The 19,790-nt window shown below is 39.7% G+C and overlaps 1 protein-coding gene and 1 long non-coding RNA gene across 3 annotated transcripts; one reads left to right on the forward strand and one right to left on the reverse strand.

Moving 5' to 3' along the window:
- The first annotated feature begins 2,799 nt into the window (after positions 1-2,799).
- On the forward strand, positions 2,800-8,532 carry LOC308481775. The gene is made up of 2 exons (XR_013988884.1): positions 2,800-5,878; positions 5,909-8,532. It is a non-coding gene; the product is annotated as an uncharacterized lncRNA (long non-coding RNA).
- Positions 8,372-19,205, reverse strand: RNF138 (ring finger protein 138). Of its 2 annotated transcripts, none has more exons than XM_081014475.1 (8): positions 19,046-19,205; positions 16,671-16,797; positions 15,228-15,393; positions 14,366-14,481; positions 13,539-13,610; positions 11,430-11,535; positions 10,177-10,284; positions 8,372-8,531 (listed from the first exon to the last, which is right to left on the reverse strand). In XM_081014475.1, the coding sequence occupies exons 2-8, from the start codon at positions 16,775-16,777 to the stop codon at positions 8,463-8,465; spliced, it is 744 nt and encodes a 247-aa protein (XP_080870601.1). In that variant the 5' UTR covers positions 16,778-16,797; positions 19,046-19,205; the 3' UTR covers positions 8,372-8,462. The 2 variants fall into 2 exon arrangements, with proteins under 2 accessions (XP_080870601.1, XP_080870600.1); XM_081014474.1 differs by lacking the exon at positions 19,046-19,205 and adding an exon at positions 17,978-18,165.
- Positions 19,206-19,790: the final 585 nt, after the last annotated feature.

The raw sequence follows: 19,790 nt of genomic DNA on the forward strand, positions 1-19,790 counted from the left end.
GTACTGCTGATCTTTGTAGAAGTGAAGATCTTTATTTAGAAGCCAATCTTAAAATTCTTCATCAGATTTTGTTTGTGTTGCCTACATTTCCCTTCAATTACTGTTATGGGAACGCCTTGGTCAGGATCGCACTGCAATCGACTCCACCCCTATCAGTACTATTACGTGATGGCTTATCCAGATAGAGTTATGGGGTATTCATCAACCTTGAAGATTTTTCAGTGGTGACCCTCTTTTTCATTAACTCCACTGAAATAAATCTGTTTCCTGCCGATGACTAGAAGAGGAGCTCACCTTGGCCCTAGCCTGGAACATCTCCCAGGAAGGGAAGAGAACCCTTGCAGTTATGGCTATCTGACACTTGCAAAATGGAAACTGCCAATCCTACCTTGTCTCTTAAGTAAACAAAGTGGGCACAGCATCCAAAGTATGAGAAATACAGATTATGTCTAGCATAAGAGGATCCATCTCATTACAAAGGCGTACATCTTCAATGCCAGCCTTTGGACCTTTCGAAGTGTGACTTTCAAAGGATGTTTGTGTTTCGGTTGTCATATTGTTTCAGAAAGCATGAATTAGGGTAGGTTGGCTTTGAAATGGAAACTGAATGAAATTACTCCCCCATCCCTACTCTCAGGTAAGTGTATATATAGGATTGCAACCTTAATGAAGTAGAAGGCTGCTATGTTAGAGAGAAAAGTAAATGCTAAAAAATAGATATCCATAGATCAAAGAGCCCACAAAGAACAGAATAAATTCCAGTTGCCAAGCAGATAACATGAATGAAATTATTGCTTATACTGTAATAATTTACTACCTACGGTATGTTGTACTTCTCCCTTACTCAAAAGCCAATTGTTCATTCTTTACTTCTCTCTCCCAGCAGTTATGAAGTGAGTTCAGCATGGTTATTTTGAAAGAAAAACACTCAGCTCTCAACTTGTACTTTTCCCGTATTGTTTTTTTAAACAGTAGAAGCCACATAATTCGGTAGAAAAACTTACAAGGGCAATCAATAACCTTCTCCAATCAACTTCTCCTACATTAACAAGAGAAAGCCACCAGATTGAGAGAACTAGTAAATGGGATCATAAAACTGAAAATGGAATTATAGGCACATGTAATCCATGCAATCAGTCTAATGCACATAGCTAGACTTCTGCTCATAAAACCAGTCGAATGAAATGGAATTAAATACAAAAACTGCAAACTGCATCAGTGCATTTTTTTTATATTAGTCATTGCCATATACTGCAGATTGCCTGCTTTCTTGGATATAAGCTGCTTTGTAGTATGCACAAAAGGTTAAAGTGAAGTTTTAGCATTACTTTCTTTTCCCGCAGGCAATTTTGCACTGCTCCTTGGAACGTGGGGGGGGGGGGGTCTGGACTCAATGAAGCACACCTTCCCAACCCTTCACAAAGCTGTGCTGTGGCAGAGCTATCAGGGGCAGACTTTGGTCTTTCACATTTCAGCAATGCCGTGCGAGGACAAAATTCAGCCCAACACACACACACACACACACACACACACACACACACACACCACCTCTCACCTTCCATTCTGCTCAATTCACGATGTCATAGTTGCAACCCCCTGCAGCGTCCCATAGGCTTGGTACCCAGTGTGGCAGAACCAGCCATGCTGCCCTAAATTCGCCTCTGGAGCAGTTTCTAGGAGTATCTCAGTGCTTAGCATTAGACTGACAAGGGAAAGGGCTAGTACTCACTATAACAGGCTGATTCTTGCCCTCATCATCTAGTAAACTTTTGTTACAACAATTGTGATGGGAGGATTCCCCAAATGACTCAGGTTACTGGCCATTTCATTCCCATAAAAAGTTCCAAGTCAATGTTGAAAAACTGGAAAGGCTGGGGGAGGGGTAATAGCCAGGGGGCAATCTGGTTATGTATCCACAGTGGTATACCCACATATGTGCAAGAGGGAAAGAAAATTTAAGTCTAAACACAATATATAGCTTTACACTATTGATATTGTTGTGTTGCAACAGATATAGCAGCATGCCTTACCAAGATGAACAAGACGGGCGTCTTGCTAAGTTGCCTGTAAGTTGCAATGTGCCAACATGGAGTGATTGTGGGTTGTATTTCTAGAACATTGGGTTGGAGAGCTTGCCTATGGGCATGCCTTGAATCTTCCCGGTTCTGTCACATACAATGATTTTGTTTCTGGTTATGGTGGCTGTTTCCTGCAGAACATTTGTGCATCTTCTATGATCATGCCAAAGGTTATTAAGAAAATCTAAAAACACTAAAAGGGAAATTCCGTTTATCAGAGATGCGTTAAAATCCAGTTTACTGCAGTCTTATCCTGCATAGAAAAAACTAGCAATGTTTGTTGCCTCAACGTCTACCACTAGGAGTGGGAGTGTTCCCTGTTTGAAAATCCTGCAGTTGCTCCCAGTCAGTGTACACAATATTGAGCTAGATGGATCAGTGGTATTGTGCATGGGGCTTCAAACGTTCCTTCTTTTCTATATACTGTGAACACTCTTGGAAAACACATTTCATTTGCAGTACTGTCATGCAGATATATTCACAAGCTGTACAAGACACACATTTGACTGAAAAATGTGCAAATTAAAAAACACCACAAAACCAGAACAAACACTTGTGGAATGAATGTAGAGGACAAAAACATTTTCAGGATGGTTTTTTTTTTTTTAATTGTATCTTATAGCAATGTCTTTCAAAAGTGCTTGGTGCCCCCTAGTGATTGAATCATATTATTTTTAGGGAAGTTAGAAAAGGAAAAGTCAATACTGTACCATTCAACTGCTGAGAATCAAACTTCTACATGTGATGTTCAGAAGAAAACCAAGGATGGTACTCAACAAGTTTGACTCAGAATAAACCCACTGAAATTAATGACTAAGTTAGGGCCATTAATTTCAATGGACCTACTCTGAGTAAAACTTGGTGGAGTACCACATGTCAAATTACCAAACCTCTCAATCCCTTGGCAGCATTGCCTTTATAAAGTAACCAAAGTATCCAAAGATGTGGTGATCATTTCCAGAAAAAAATATGCAGCCAAAAAGCCATGGAGAAAAAGTATGACCTTTGTGGAGAAAAGTTTTTGACCACTACTTCTGTTCCACAAGTGTCTGTTCTGGTGAGTGAAACCACACATTGCCTTCCACAACCCCCCCCAAAGGAAGCAAAAGCCTGAGCTAACCCAGCTCCAGTCAACAATGGGTGGCACCTGGCTCAGGAAAGGCCCGTGGAGAGGCCTAAATTTTAAAGCCACAACAGTGCTAAAACACAAAAAGTTAGATTCATTTTTGCTAATGGCAAAACTAAACTGACAATTGGCTCCATATATGCCCCAAACACAAAACAACTACAGTTCATCCAGGAAACACTAAACAAATTCCTTCTCCAAAGGGTAAACAATCCTAGGAGGTGACCTCAACCTCAATATGAGAGGCATCCCTAAAAGACATCCATCCTACAACCCCCTGGGCAACCTTCCTCAGAGGGAAACCCCAAACAATTAGAGACACTGACCAACTACTGAAAATGCTAAAAACTGAGGCCTTTGTGACATCTTGGGAGAAAAGAACCTGGGAGACACCAGCCACGTTCCAGTCTGGATGTCCCGACACCATGTCCAGACTGGACAGCATTCTGCTCACACAGAAACAACAAACATTGGTAACATTAAAACCACAGATCATGCCCCAGTAGAAGCTACCCTCAAGAGAGGAAGCACAAACTACCCCAGCATGGTCCTTCAGCCCCATCCTAACCACAAACCAACTAGCTAGAGAGAGTCTCTGGAAAACTACCTTTAAGGACAATGAAAGTGGTCACCAGAAGAGCCTGCATAAAGGAGAGGGCATCTCTTAAAAAGCAAACCTCCTCAAAAATTGGTAAATTAGAACAAGACATTACGACCCTGTCATCACACTACAAACAAGCAGGAGCAAAAAAAAACCAAAAACCAACTCCTTAAACTCATAGAACAAAAAAGAACAAAAATTGACTCTCTAGAAATCAGTAAAACAATGATTAATATCTTATGCTCTAAACAATGCTTTTTTGAATATGGAGGAAAGAACTCCAAACTATTAGCAAATAGATGCAGGGGGGAAATCACTCAAAACAATAATAGACTGTCACTAAAAAAAGATGGTAACATAACATCCTCCACCAAAGAAATAATATTGCCCCCCAATACCTCTCACTAGTAAGGAAATGTAATAAACAAACAGAAAGAGAACCTACCCAGTTGACACTGAAACAAAACCTCACACGTACACTATATATAAGAATATAAGCCTCACCACCCCACCCTCTCCCACTTTCTTTCCCAACCTTATACAGTATACAGTATCAACACTAATGTATCACAACAAATGTAAGTGATTTGCAAGAAAGACTGTATAACCTGAAAAAAAGACACAAGGCATGTACTAAACCAAGAAAATCTTTAATAAAAACAAAAACAAACAAACCAACAAAGAAAAGGTTGCCTATAGAAGAGTGCTAAACATAAAAAATGTTTTTGGCATTTTTCAGTACAAAGAAAAAGACAAAAGTGGATTATTTAATAAATTTTATTCAGAATTACACAGCTCACCATCAACGTCTGTGTTTGCTATCAATGACTATTTAGATAAACTTCATTAACACAGGTAGAAATGGATCATATGCAGTCTTCGAATAAATCTATTAAAGGAAGTGCAAATGGCTATTAAAAAACTACGAGGATACAAAGCACCAGAGGCTGGCAGTTTTACAGGAACATTCTATAAACATTTTAGAAATGAACTGTCTCCCCATCTAGCCAAGTTGTTTAATGAAGTTCTTTTGGCGGAACTTCCACTGTATTACTGGCATCAATCTAAAATAACAGTACTACCAAAAGCTAGAAGAAACCTTGACCTAGAGGAATTGTGGCATCCAATTAGTCCTGTTATACCAAGAAGCTAAGATGTATACATCCATTTTAGCAAACAGATTAAATGTGTTCATTACAAATTTTATCTCCCCAGACCAGGTAGGCTTTCTGTATCGCTGGCGTAGTGGATCCAGTAAGACACCTATTGAATGTCATTTATTATAGTAAAAAGAAAGGTAAGCCACTTGCAATAATCTCATGGGATTTTTACAAGGTCTTTGACAGGCTGAGTTGGTCGTTTTTTAAATCATTGATATATAGACTTAACATGAGAGTGGTTTATTAACTCAACTTTTGAAGTATACAAACGTTCCTTTGCTACAGTCTGTGTAATGGTCTCAACTCAGAAACCTCTATAAAGAGTAAAACAAGATTGTCCTTTGTCTCTGCTTTTATTTGCCTTGTCTGTTGAACCATTGGCAACTGTCATTAGAAACAATGTGAATATAGAAAGTGAAAAAATTTAAAATAAAATGCATACTAACCTTTTTGCAGATGGCATAGATTTCATGTTATCAAAACCAGAATTGGCAAAACCTGAAGTTATTACAGAACTGAATAATTCTGAAACCAAATCTGAAATTATGTTTATTGTGGTCTTACCAGTCTCAAACTTTCATACAAAGCATTGAGGGTTTTACAATCTGTCCTCAAAAGCTGAAATATCTGGGAATATTTATATCAAAATTCTTGCACTCTTTAAGGAAAGCAAATTTTGAGTCCTGGTTATCTCAAGTTAGACAGGAACTGAAATCCTGGGAAAGTCTAAACCTTTCTTGCTTGAGCCACGTTGTGGCTATGAGTAAGTTGATCCTTCTGAAGTTTCTCTGCCTATTTCAGGTCCTGCCAATAACTATAATGCCTAACAATTTAAAATCTGGCAAAGATAAATTTAAAATCTGGTCTGGGAGTGTGCCACTTGCTTATATACTATAAGGCATTCCAAGACTTGGTGTCTTTGATTCAAGATCCAGGAGGAAAGCAGTGGCTATAGAATTGGAAGATCCTAAGTTTGGGACATGTTTATCAGTTTTGGGTTTTGGTATTTAAAGAATTGATTTTAATATACAAAATGGACCTACAACCTTCCCCTCAACTTGCTTTACTTGGAATAAAGACCATGTCTGTTCCACCAGTTGCTCATAAATAACTCTTAATGTTCTTCCTCTCAGCGGAAATAGGTGCTCCGAGCATGGAGAATAGCCCTGAATGAAAAGCTGATGTGCCAGATTCATGCAACCAAAGGGAATTCTAACCCCTTTCTTTTCTGTGTGTGACAACTTTTTGGAGTATATGCATCAAGATTATATTTATACCCACACATACACACCGAGATTGCATGGTAATATGTGGAAAGATTTTTTTGGAGTGTACTGTAAGAATCTGAGTTGATATTTTTAAGCAATATGGTTTGTGTGCTGTGAATATGTTGTTTTATGTGTGATGTGAAAAATGAAATTAATTTAAAAGGGGGGGGGGGACTAACCTGATCACACTGTGCTAGACACTCAGAACTGACCTCAGTTCTCCAGAGGCAGCCTGGCCAGCACAGAATAGAGTAGAACTATTACCACACATGACTTGCATACTAAGCATTTGTTAAAGCAACCTAATTAGGCTACAGAGACAAGAGGCAACAATGACATGGTACTGAGGGAATCTGCTCATTCCTAATTATACCAATAGCGCAACTACTACCCAGTGTCTAATACCCTTTATGGGCAAGGTGCTTCAGGACTGTGGCAATGCAGCTGTAGACACTCTTGGAAGAAAACTATTAACTGACCCCACTCCAATAAGGGTTCAGGATGTTTTTAACACAAAATCAGCCTTGGTTGCTCTTATGAGTAATATTCCCCAGAGGAGAGATGGGGAGTGCAACTTTGTTGCTCTTGCTTATCTCTCTGCAGCTTTGATACCACTGACCATGGTACCTTCTGTGAATTGGATGTTGAAGAACTTCTCTATGGTGGTTCCACTCCTATTTGTAGGGCCAGTCTCAGATAACAGTACTGAGGGACTATGTATCAGTACCCTTGTGATTTAGTTGTGGGGTACTGCACAACACTATTTTATTCCCTATGTTATTAAACAGCTATATGAAGCCAACAGAAGCAGTCATCAGGAGACTTGGGGCAGTGTCATCAGTGTGCTGATAACACCCAGCTCTTTGTTAGTTCTCAGTCAAGAGGGCATGCACAAGATGAAGCAGTGTCTGGAATCAGGGTGGGTAGGATGTGGACCAAAAAAGTGAAGCTGAATTTTGCTAAGACAAGGATGCTCTGGATGACCAATTCCCATGCCTGAGAATTTGGGACTTGCCTGTTCTGGATTGGATTGCACTCTAAAGGAACATGCAGAGAGTTTAGGAGTATTTATGGAACAATCTTTGTCCAGTGTGGCCTCCATGGCAGAGAGCCTACCATCAGCTTTGGGTGGAATGTCAACTGCACCCTTTCCTAGACAAGAATTGTTTGGGCACTGAGACTCATGAAGTGGTAACCCCATGTTTAGAGTGTTCAAATGTACAATGGCTTTTGAAGATGCACAGGTATTCCCATGGTTTCCAGGACTAGGCTTTGAAACAAGTGTTCAGTAGATAATTTAACAGAAAGCTCATATCTAAAATCAGATTAAGCTGGTATTGGCCCAAGACCAAAACAGCACTTCCAATAAAAGACTTCTTTATTTCTTACCATAAAACTTCCTTAGTCAGTTAGTATTTTCAACATACTTGCAGCTCATTATTCTGACTTTTTTATCCCAAATTTTGTTAAAGAACTGGAAAAAGTTTTTATAAACTTTCTCAAGTGAATAATGATACAATCCAAAAAGCAGTAAGTAACCAATCTCTGAATAAAATAAAATAAATTAAACCTATCAATTTAAGATAGGCTACTTTACAAGTAAGTGGCTGGTGTCTAGAAAATGGCCAAGTAGTAAGTATGCCATAGCTAGGAAGCCTCCAGATTGTGGCTACTTAAGAGATTCTTGACAGCATTGAGAAAACCCCTGTGTGCATGTTCTTTTATGTAAACACTGGCTGGGGCTAGAATAGTATTGGGCTAGAAATTATTGGGTTTTTTTAGCTTTTAACATAGATTTAGTAAGCATAGAAGAAAAGTTTTTTAACTCATCCAAAAAAGAATAAAAAACACCACCCTGTCCTTACTATCTGTATGTCAATACTTTGTCCCAGTGCAATTTTATCTCTATAGTGTAACACTTCTTTAAAAATAACAAAACAAATGATGCAAAATGGCTCTTAATAGCTTTATCTCAAAGACAGTAACGTTTTTGCCAGATATCTGAAATATTTCTAATATTATGTGGAGGAAAAACACCCCATATTAAAGTATTATAATATAACATGCTTTTTTGTTAGTTTAAATAAAAAGCATTTTAAAATAAATTCAAGGGAAAGTAATACTGCTATACAGTTAAACTGGATACAAGGGTTCCCTTTTATTAACACTGAGACCACTGATGCAGCTTCTCCCCTCGCAGAAAGCAATGATGTGAACAAATTAGAGATTTCAAAGGTTCTCTTGACAAGATTCCTCAACAGCATTTTGGAACAGAGTTTCCTCATCCAGCTGAGGATTCTAAATACAAACAACAACAAAAATGGTTTAGAATTTCCCCCCAGACCAAGTTATTACACTCTACAGTTCAGCATGTACTCTGCATTAATTACTACAACAAAGAGCACACAATGGGAAAATGTATATGAATAGTCTGCTAAATGATATAAGTGATCCTTTAGAAAAGAAGGCTGTCATTCCGGCAATTAACATGCTAGTAACAGCAAAATGAATTACTAAAAACTGGAACCTCCCCCAAAACATTTCCAGAAATGAATGGTTGCAAAATGTTGATTATGAGTGATGTTATGGCAGTGATTCACATCTAACCAGGACATTTAAAGGAAAAGCAAGCAATGTTGTTTTGGAACAGTATTTTTACTTGAGATAATGTTAAGGAGCAATTATTAGTTATGTTATTTGGTATTAATTCAGCGGAAATTTAGGGGGTATAAAACAGAATTGGTTTTGATATGTTTTACTCAGAAATAACTCCGGTGAAATAAATTAATTTCTTACTGAATTTCTTACTTACTACTTACTGAGAAAAAAATAGATTTCCCTCCCCCCCCCCTTTCCTATTTTCCAGGACATTTCACCCATTTCCACCCAGACACTGCTTGCAGCTGCAGTATTCTGGATATGTCCAGGAAATTCTGGACATATGGCAACCCTAGATTATGGAACATTGCAGTTAAAGCAAGATGGGAACGGCTTTTCTGGATTTGAGCATGTTTCTTTTTGTTTACATGATCTGTGATATATATTTATATCTTGCTCTTCCAGTGAGGAGCTCAAGGTTGTGTATATTATTCTCCCTTTCATCTTTGTAATGGCCCTGTAAGATATAAGTTAAGGTAATATATGCACTTAAGCCTAAATTCTTCCAACAGACTGCTGGGGGGATTGCAGAGGACCCAATCTAAGTAAAGTGTAACAGGTCCAGGAAATCCTGTTGGCATCCCAGCACCACAGACTGTTCCCCAGCCAGGCAGCAGAAGTAAACAGTTGACATTTGACAGGGGGAGAAACTAGACCTGCTGAGACACCATCTGTCTTTCACTATCACCACAGCCATGCTGTCAGCCTACAGACCAGAGGAGAGGAGAGAAGAGAAGCAGGGCTATCTATTCTCATCAGGTTTGTTGAGACTGGCTCGTTCTCTCTCAACAGCAGTCATTCCATGAAGCTGCCTGAACAACTTCCAATTTAGCTGGTTGTTATATGAACTGTAACTTTTGAGAAGAGTGACCAAGTCTGCTTTTCCTGTCCTTTCCCATCTTTTTCCTTGTGTGTCCTGTCTTTTAAATGGTAAGCTTGAGGGTAGAGACTAGTGTATGCATGGTTTATTGAGGTATAAACTGACTTTGGAACCTTTATGCCTAAAGCAGGGTAGAAGTGTTTTAAATGCACAAAATCCCCTAAGTGCTTTTCTAGCCTTTTCCGAAAATCTACCTAGGAAAGAGATTTCACAATTTACCAGGGCAGCTGTAGAACTTGGGTAAAGCAAGGCTTCTAGGTAATTTAAATCTGGCAATCTAATATAGAAGGTGCTTTTACCCAAATTAATCCAAGATGAATAGGGCTCTAATTTAGTCTTCCAGCATAGAGATTAAAAAATGTCAACATTTTAAATAGGGAGCAAGAACAAAAGAAAAGCTCTTACCATAAAATCTCCATACTCAAACTGATGCCTTAGATTTAAATGGCCAACAAAATCTCTAGTAACCCGGTTAGGATCTCCCCATGGAAAAGAGACACAAATAGGACAGATCTTTAAAAGAGAGAGAGAGAATAAAGAGGCAGACAATTGCTCGCATAAATTGCATAACTAGATAGTAGATCAACATTAGTTTCTATGAAAATCATACTACAAAGAAATCCTTTAAAATGGACACATTCTTAAAACAAAAGGATACTCCTGGAAGGAATGTGAATAGAAGAGATTAAACTTAAAAAGTTAACTACACATACTTTAAATTCTTTAAAGGAAATGACACTGAACATTTATGTTTCTAAAGAAGATACTACTTGTCTATTTCTGCCCTCAATCTTAAGAAATCTTTTTACAAAAAAACTTGAAAAATGGGACTTAAGACAAAAAGTTTTTAAAAGAGTGTATGTCTCTAATATCTCCCATTTAAACAATACTGGGCACTACTTGTAAAACAGGGCACCATCCTGCCCAAGCTGGGCACTCCTTAAGTGCTTAGTACTTCCACTGAACTCAAATGGACTTAAATGTGTCTAATAGCAATGTATTGTGCAACAGCTTGAGAAAAAATAGAATGAAGGGCAGTCCTTTAAGAAAACATAAAGGTAAAGGGACCCCTGACCATTAGGTCCAGTCATGACCGACTCTGGGGTTGTGGCACTCATCTTACTTTATTGGCTGAGGGAGCCGGCGTACAGCTTCCGGGTCATGTGGCCAGTGTGACTAAGCCACTTCTGGCAAATCAGAGCAGCGCACGGAAACGCCGTTTACCTTCCCGCCTATTTATCTACTTGGACTTTGACGTGCTTTCGAACTGCTAGGTTGGCAGGAGCAGGGACCAAGCAATGGGAGCTCACCCCGTTGTGGGGATTCGAACCGCCGACCTTCTGATCGGCAAGTCCTAGGCTCTGTGGTTTTACCCACAGTGCTACCCGCGTCCCTGGAAAACATGTCTTGTAATTACAGATCTAAGTACTTTAAAAAAAAAAAAAAGATTGGAAAAGGGAAAATGTCATTCAGTATAAAACTGAGGGAAATGCTGTAACTGCTAGATCCATTACTGAAGGGAGTAGAGGGTGGCTCATTCTTTCTGAAGATATTGCTATTGTCATAGAATTAAGATAATTTCAAAAAAAAGAGCTCTTAATTCACACATACTAGGATAAAATCTTCACAAACTTTCTTTTTTATATACACATACTCACTACTGGAACTAGTTGATAAAGGTGCCTATCATTACAGTGATCCAATAAGTTCTGCCTTGTAAAGTTACTTTCTTGACACAAAGGGCATTTGAATGTAGGCTGTCCACTGAAAACAAATATGAGAAAGAGGCACACATGGATGAAAATCCCTGCAACAGCATGTTACATTTTCAAGGAACTCTGTCACACACAATCATTTCCTCATTAATTTCAGCAAAAGGAGGAAATGCATAAAATGAGACCAAAACACATATTGAGGAACAGTGGCCACATTTGTGCATAACACTAGACCATGGCTAAATCCTATGTGTATGAGACACAATGAGTCTTGCACATGAATGATTCCCCTCCTCCCCCTGGGCATTCAGGAGGAGGGAGGAAGCACACAGGCTTGAGGCTTGCTGTAGTGGATTCATGTAGCACTAAGTCAAAATTTAACATATTTGAATGCAGCTGGTATGTATACAGTAAAGAGGGTGTGGGATGTAGAAGGAACAGCTGGATTAGCCAGTGTACATTTGGAGAATTTGCTAGAGGACCTGACCTGAACATGACAAAAGCATGTTTTTTTATTATCATGTTCTGAGTATCCCTTTTAAAAATCAATACACAAGTGTTGTGGAATCGTCTCGTTCATGTTTACACTGCACAGAAATAACACCCACTTAATAATGAGACTCAAATGACCTTTAAATCTGTTCATTTGAAGAAGTCTGGATCCTCCCTTTTCTGAGGATCTTAGAAGTTCTGACTTAAAATCACTGAAATACCTCCTAATCTATTACATTGTTCCTTCCAATATGAACACGTGTTGTCCAATACAATAAATGTCTACTTGGAAGCAAACATGACTGAAGCAAATTCTATCAGAATCAAAGTAAGTGCGACCATGGTTGAGGCATAAATGCCAGCCTAATCCCTGGCATCTCTTCCTTTCTGTTGCCCAAGCGCTTGCTGATTTATTTAAGGTATTTACAGTGGTACCTCAGGTTACATATGCTTCAGGTTACATACGCTTCAGGTTACAGACTCCGCTAACCCAGAAATAGTACCTTGGGTTAAGAACTTTGCTTCAGGATGTGAACAGAAATTGTGCTCCGGCGGTGCGGTGGCAGCTGGAGGCCCCATTAGCTAAAGTGGTGCTTCAGGATAAGTACAGTTTCTGCTTAAGAATGGACCTCCGGAACGAATTAAGTACTTAACCCAAGGTACCACTGTATATAGTCTGTTCCTAATATCTCAGGGCAGTTTACAGTGCTATTTAAAACAAAAGAATAACAGAATATATACTAAGCCAATGGAAGAGATGTCATGCTTTGTATTTTTCAGTTTAAGGCTTTTTTGGGGTGTTTTCTTAAGATTACGTAGTCTTTCAACAGGATCTCTTTCATCTATCACCAGCAGCTTTTGCAGTAAATCATAGGATTACTTTGTACTGCTTCAAATATAAAAAGTTGTTTTCTCTGGAATATCTTTTTCTAAGAAACAAATCAAATTCCATTTTCCTGATTTTACCTGACCTAAATATATTATAAGGCATCATATACTTCATTTATACTTCACCTTGACACAAATCTGTTTTAATACTTTAAACCCAAAATTTGAATTTTGATAAAATCCAAAAGAGTATTTTGAATTCTGACTTGTTTTGGAGTATAACTATAGCATGATGTGCTTTGTGCTACCTTCACATTAGGGGTTTCCAATGCTCAAAAAGGCTGAAAACCACTTTTATACAAAATATTCAGGTTACTGATACAGGAATATAATTCTCCATGCCTGACACATATGTGAAAAGACCTGAAGGTAGATAAAGCAAGCCAAATGGGCCCCAGTCCAAACCCCAGGAGGCAGTCAATGCATGCATAATGTTCTGATGAGAAATAGCTTTTTTATTTACTTTGTCACCTGGAAATCAGTAAGGAAGCATCTCCTTATTCAAAGCTTGGGATTCACATATTAAAGTCCCTGCATGAGTATACATCAGAGCCACTGCTCTATGATATTTGTTTTGAAATTTGTCTTCTACTGAAGATTTCCTTCATTTGTTGGCACTCCTTCCCACCAATACCTAAAACCACATAGTTATTATTTCAAAGGTAGTCCTACCTTGTAGCTTCTTCAGGAACATGTAGATTAGAATTTTCTCCAACTTCTGAAGTAGAAGAGTCACTTCTAAAACTTCATACAAAGCATGAGAATTTATTTTCAAATTAAATACAGAAGGGGTTGCAATTCAAAGCAGTATGATGACTAAATTAATCCCATTGATACTAGTGGGATTTACTTTCAAAAAATGCATGTTTAGAATTGGACTATAGATGTTCTTATCTAAATAAACATTTTTTTTTTTTTTAAAGTTACTTCAGAAACATTGCATAAGGTGTTGGGTGGCCACCATGGATGAAGCTGAGCTTAGCTCCCATTCAAAAGTGCTGCTGCATGCCCATGGAAGTGCATCTGAGTGGAGGACAGTGAGTGGCACTGGGACCACCAAAGCAGCAGCGAAGGATGTAGCTGCCACCTAAAGCAGGAATGAGGAATGAGCCCTGCCTTTGTTTAAGGAGGGGCACTATCACCATTATGCCAAGGGCCGCTGAAGCCTGGTGCCCATACTGCAAACAAAACAAAGGTTTGCAATACACAAAGTAATTTTTGTTGATTTAAATAGTGATTTTTGGCATTTCATAATCAGAACTAAGTTCCAAAGCCTAAAAGATAATTATAACATTGTGTCGGAAGTTCTCATTTGGATATAACATAATAAAATGTACTTTACTGTCACACTTCAACCACCCTGTGAATAAATTCTAAGCTACATTGTTTAACAACTTCCCCCATGCCAAATCTAAAGAACGCAATATACAATAGTTTGGGACATTTTTTTAAAAAGCAAGCATTAAAATGTATAAAGCTGCTTGCAAATAGGTATTTACCTGTTTCCTGTTGAATCCTGAGATATGTCTAAGCTTGGAATTACAGAAGAAACACCATACTCATCTTGATACTTTTTACACGATTTATAGTGCTGTCTCATACGCGAGAATCTTATCTGTAAATAAAGTTGTGTCTCATTTAGAGTTGAATCTCATTTATGGGCAATCCTATAGTTACCTAAAAAAATTACTCCTGTGACTAGTTGGGGAAAATCATGTCAACTAGTTTACAAAACTTTCTTCTAAATTCCCTTGATTTGCAATACTGAAAGCTCATTCAACTAAGCATTAACACATATTTTCTTACATGCCTTATAAATATTTTTGTTTTACTGAGCTCAACACAAGAGTTAAACAACCAGATCAGGTGACAGATCATAAAACTCTACAGTATTCTATGGTTTGAGCTTCCCAAGACCTTAAGATAGATAAAAAGTTAATGCACATATGGTTAGCTGCTTCTTTGTATATTTGGGGATTGCTTTCGCTTCAATCAGGTAATTCAAAGTGTATACTGGTTAAGATAGTCTTACAGTCACTGCTCAAGCCATTCTTGTACCTCCACGTCTTCTTCAGTATTATTAACAGTTTTAATTTACTAGAGTGCTCCCAAATCACAACAAAAAAAGTGAAGGAATACATTCTATCAGTGCCTAGTTGCAACACTTGTTTGTTATTCAAAGTCAGTCTGCTTTTTCTCAGAATCTTCATAATGTAAAATGTGGTAACAGATGATGGTGCACTACCCACCTGTCTGCAATAAATATTATTTCAATGTAATCCTATGCATGTTTTCAAAAGGGCTTACTTCTAGATAAGCATACAGAGTTTCACTTTTAACACTATTTTACATCTACTATACCTGTTTGTCGCAGCATCTACAGCTCCCCACCAATTTCTTCATGTTGTTTTCAACATCTAAGGCTCTGTTAGGACGTGCTTTTTCTTTTCGGGTGACAATGCCTCTGCATAGTGGGCAATGTGTTCCACCTTCTTTCATAGCCATTAAGAAACATTTCCTGCAAAACCTGAACCCAAATATAAAGTTGAGTACAAAAATAATGTTCTGCTTTACCAATTAATAGTCATTCTAATCCCATTATTATTACTACAGCATGCCACTTTCACCAGTCTGTGATAACTCATATACTCATGATTTAAAGTTGGGGAGAGCAGTGAAGCAGTGAAATTTGCAGATTACGGTATATATTGAGGATGGTAAAAATCCAAGCAGACTTCCCAAACATATCAAAACTATGTGAATGGGAGGTGGGGGTGACAAAGGAGATTCAAAGTGATGTACACTGAGACAAAAAAAACCTAACTTCAGGGAATCAAAACTGCCAGTTACTCACCAAGAAAGATATTGAGGGGTTATGACAGAGTACAAAATGAAAAATGAACCCAGTGCACACCAGCTGTGAAAAGGGCAAACTGTACACCAAGGATAATTACAAAATACATTCAAAATTAAACCGCCTTTCAAAAAAAACCACTTTTATATAGATCTGCACTTGAGCCAGATCTGAAATAGTAAGATACAGATAACTACCAGAGTGATTAGAGCACTTTTCTGATGAGAAAAGTCATCACATTTGGGGCTTTTAATAGTGAAGAAAACGGCAAATGAGGGAGGATGGGTAGGAATCACTGTGTAGGTTTATAAAATTATGCTTATGTTGAAAAAGTGAAAGGAAGTTTTCTCCATCTCTCATAATATTAGAACTCAAGGTCATCCAATGAAACTGAATGACAGAAGATTCAATACATTCTTTAAAAAAAACCTATCACATAGCATGTAATGAACTTATGGAATTTGCTTTTATGAGATATTGTGCAGTAAGGCTATTCTTATCTACATCCAAAAACTGGAATTATTTCCATTCTGAGTAGCTTTAAGATTATCTGCGTTACAACACTGAAGATGCTTAGTAAAGCTTAGCAAATGTTCGAATTTGTGCTGTGCATGGGAACAAACAGAACTCAAAAGGACGCAGTAGATGTATTTTAACAAGCAAGCAGAAACTTCATGGAGGGCTTCTGTGGTGATTTTTCAAGAAAAAGTATCTTATGCAGCATATACAAGAGTAGAAGCACTTACAAAAATTTATGAATTGGCACTTGTTTAGCATACGTAAAAGTAGTTGCATCCTCCTCAAAAGTGGGGTTAACAAGAGAACATCCTCCTTAAAAATACAAATGTTTACTGAGATCAGTTAGATAGGAAGAGTATGAGGGAAGGGAGAAAATATATAATTAACAATGGAGGGGCAAATAAAAATGGGCCAGAGACATAGATACATACACATGCTGACAAGCAGAAATCCTCACAGGTGTTTTAAACACATCTTGGCAAACAGGACAGTAATAATCATCTTCATTGAAACAAATAGTGGCAGGTTCCTCATTCATGGCAGCAAACTGTTGTACTTCTGAAAGAGCAATGGAACAACATATAGAGAACAATTATCACCCTAAGTACTGGGAAAAAGAGCATAAGACAGTGTTTATCCTGTCTTTTGTCTTCACTTAATTATTCACTTCCTTGAGTACAGTATTTGAGAAGGCCATGAAAGCTTGCCCCTTAAGAGGACAGAAGAATGAGTGCTGTGACCCCTTGACATATATGACTTTGCAAGTGTGACTAAAACTTTGGGGAGACACACGTCTCAGCTTGGTTTCACTATGTGCAAAACTATAGCTGCCTACACTATGGATGAGGATGATTCAAAGGCCTGAAGTGAAGAATGAATGGACTTCTGGTGGTGGAAAACGTACATTTAATTTTTGCAGTACCGCATGGGAGCTACCTACCAGTACCTAGTGTTTTGCCCCTACTGCTATTGGTGCAGTAAAATGCCCTAAAAATGGGATGGAGAACTTGTGGCCCTCCTGGTTTTGTTGGCCTCAAACTCCCACCCGTTCCAGCCATAATGGCAGATGGTCAAGGTTTGTCTGAGGTTTGATTATAGGAGCGTTTCCTTCTGTATCCTCCATTCTGTTCAGGTTATTTTCCATCAAAGGCCTTTTTTCACATGGCCCCATAACTCTGCTACACCCTCCTGCAAGATGGCCCCTCTTGCCACGAATAAATAAAAAAATACTTATCTATTGGCGGCCTAATTCACCTGCCCTTTGGCATTTTAGGCTGCGACCCAACACAAGTCTTACTTGCCCCATATAACGCAGGAGGGCTTACTTTGGAGTAAAAGAGTATTTATTCACGGCGAGCCTCACGCAAAATATAAATTGTAGGCCATTATTTTGTGGTTTTCTGAATGCACTGAAAGCAACGTTCCGGTGCTGGTTTTTGTTACCACTTCGGAAACTTTAACGAAGTCAGCATGCAAATAATAACGTGTTTTCATATTTATATTACGTACAATTAAAGGAAATCCCACCGTCGCGATACTGAGGGCGCCAGAGGGAGGCGAGGCCTTAAGGGCCCCGAGGAGGAAGAGGAGCAGAGCTAGGCGGCTCTTCAAGCCTCAGCCCCGCGCCGGCTTCTCGGCGTTTATGTCCCCGACAATCGGAATCCCGGCCCCCACCTCGCAAAAATAAAACCACGCCCGCCCTTCGCCTCGAGGTGCGGCCTAGAGCCCCAGCCACTACCTTTCGGGAGAACGGGAAGGTCGGTCGCAAGCTTCGGGGCCGGGCCGGGATCTTCAGGGCTCCCGGAGGCCAAGCCGGTCAAACCGCCGCCGCTCTCCATGTAGGTCTTAGGCCGCCGCCGCGGCGGCCTCTTCCCAACAGGCAGGCGGGGGTTGCCATGGCAATAGTCCCCCCCTCCCCTCCGGCGTGAATTGTTATTGAACAAGAGTCGTCGCCGCCGCCTCCTCCTCCTCCTCTTCCCTCCGCCTGCCTGGCTGCCTGGAGGCGACGCGGAAGCCGCTTTTTCGACCGCCAGTTTCTTTTAAGCGCTGGCGGGCCTCCTCGCGAAAGGCTTAAAGTGGCACGTTTGTGAGGGGCTCGCCAAGACCTAATATTTCACCACCGCCCTCCTGTCGCGTGAAGGCGCAAGAACTGGGCTCCCCAAAGACGGCTTGTGGGGAATGGATATATGCACAGCACAACCCCCTTCAGTTCCGAAGCTCCCTTGTGGAATGGCATATACGTCCCCTGCTCGCTGAACTGACCATAATAAACCCCACTGAACACAGATTTGCTGCCTAGTTTGAACTGCACTGTGAAGTCTCTAGTCCTCTCGGTTTGGGGAGAGGAAAAATATCAGGGGAAAACAGGATTCCGGACTGTGTTCTGAACGCAGACGGAAACGTTTAATTCATTAAATGCCTGCACATCTTTTACCCTTCTTTCTGCAAACACTTCTCTTAGGTGTGGCTTGCGGATAGCGATTGAATTTGCTTTCTGTGTAGGGTAGGCAAGGAGCTGGGCCATTGTGTCTCAAGCATAATTGTGTTTGTATGCTTTTTTTTTTCCTTCGGTGTAAATCGCATTGAGCCATTTTAACAGACACGTGGACAAAGGGGATATAGAGTTTCAAAGGACACCCGATATCGGGTTATTATCAGCCCTGAGACCATAGTAGGCCCGCCTTATAACATAGGTGCCATGATGAGGCCTTGTCCGGAAGGGCGGAAAAAAACCTTGGGAGGCCCCATTTAGGTGGACTATGCTCCTTCTCTCCTTTTCTAACATGTTGCTTTCTCCCATTGTTACCTCAGAAATTTGTGCTTCGGCGGCCAGTCTCTGCATGGGTGTCAAAATAGGGTTCTTGCTTAGGAGAGCGGAAGAGACGCGGTCTTCTGAGAAGTTAGCCGCACGGTTCCCCAGCAGCTGCAGCAGCTCTCACCGCCCTTCTGCTTCCTGAATTGCGACTGCCCTCTAATGGCTGCTTGCATGATACATGTCAGCTTGCTAACAGTGTTAGCCGGCATTGTGGGGGAGATGGACCCGTCAGGGAATAGATAGATTGCTGATCAAAGCATGTCAGCTGAAACAAGTCTTAGGGTGTTATCCCGTCAGTGCACAGGAAAGAGAGGCATGCCCAAGACAATAAGTCCTGGGGCCAGGATTACACATTGCTCCCTTCACTCACGTACAGCCAGTCTTAGATCGGGTGTGAAAGGATCTTGAAGCGCCAGCCAGGAACAGAAGACTGTAAATAGGGCAAAGTGTGTGACAAAATGGAAGGATGTGAAAGACTTGTTAAATTCGAAAAAAGCAGGATTAAGGCTTCACTCTTATACACACACACATAGTGGATGTCCCACAGTTGGATATATGCCCCTCATTTTAAAACACACATATAAAAAGTATATCATGACTAGTTTAAGAGTACATATTGGATTCTCATAGTTGCTACTGAATTTTTGAAAGTTTTTATCTTTTGCAATAAGTGCTGCGTTGAAACACAGGCAGCACATTTTTATGAACAAAAATTATTTAAAGTAAAACATTCTAA

This window comes from Podarcis pityusensis (genome assembly GCF_964106645.2).
Source record: "Podarcis pityusensis genome assembly, chromosome: 7".
In the NCBI taxonomy this organism is placed as follows: domain Eukaryota; kingdom Metazoa; phylum Chordata; class Lepidosauria; order Squamata; family Lacertidae; genus Podarcis; species Podarcis pityusensis.

Coding starts and splice junctions, on each gene's coding strand:
- RNF138 (XM_081014474.1), bottom strand. CDS start 18,077: ATGGAGAGCGGCGGCGGTTTGACCGGCTTGGCCTCCGGGAGCCCTGAA. Junction 15,394..16,670: donor ATTTCTGCTTGTCAGCATGT/GTATGTATCTAT, acceptor ATTTGGGTTCAG/GTTTTGCAGGAAATGTTTCT. Junction 13,611..14,365: donor CAGGATTCAACAGGAAACAG/GTAAATACCTAT, acceptor CTTTGTATGAAG/TTTTAGAAGTGACTCTTCTA.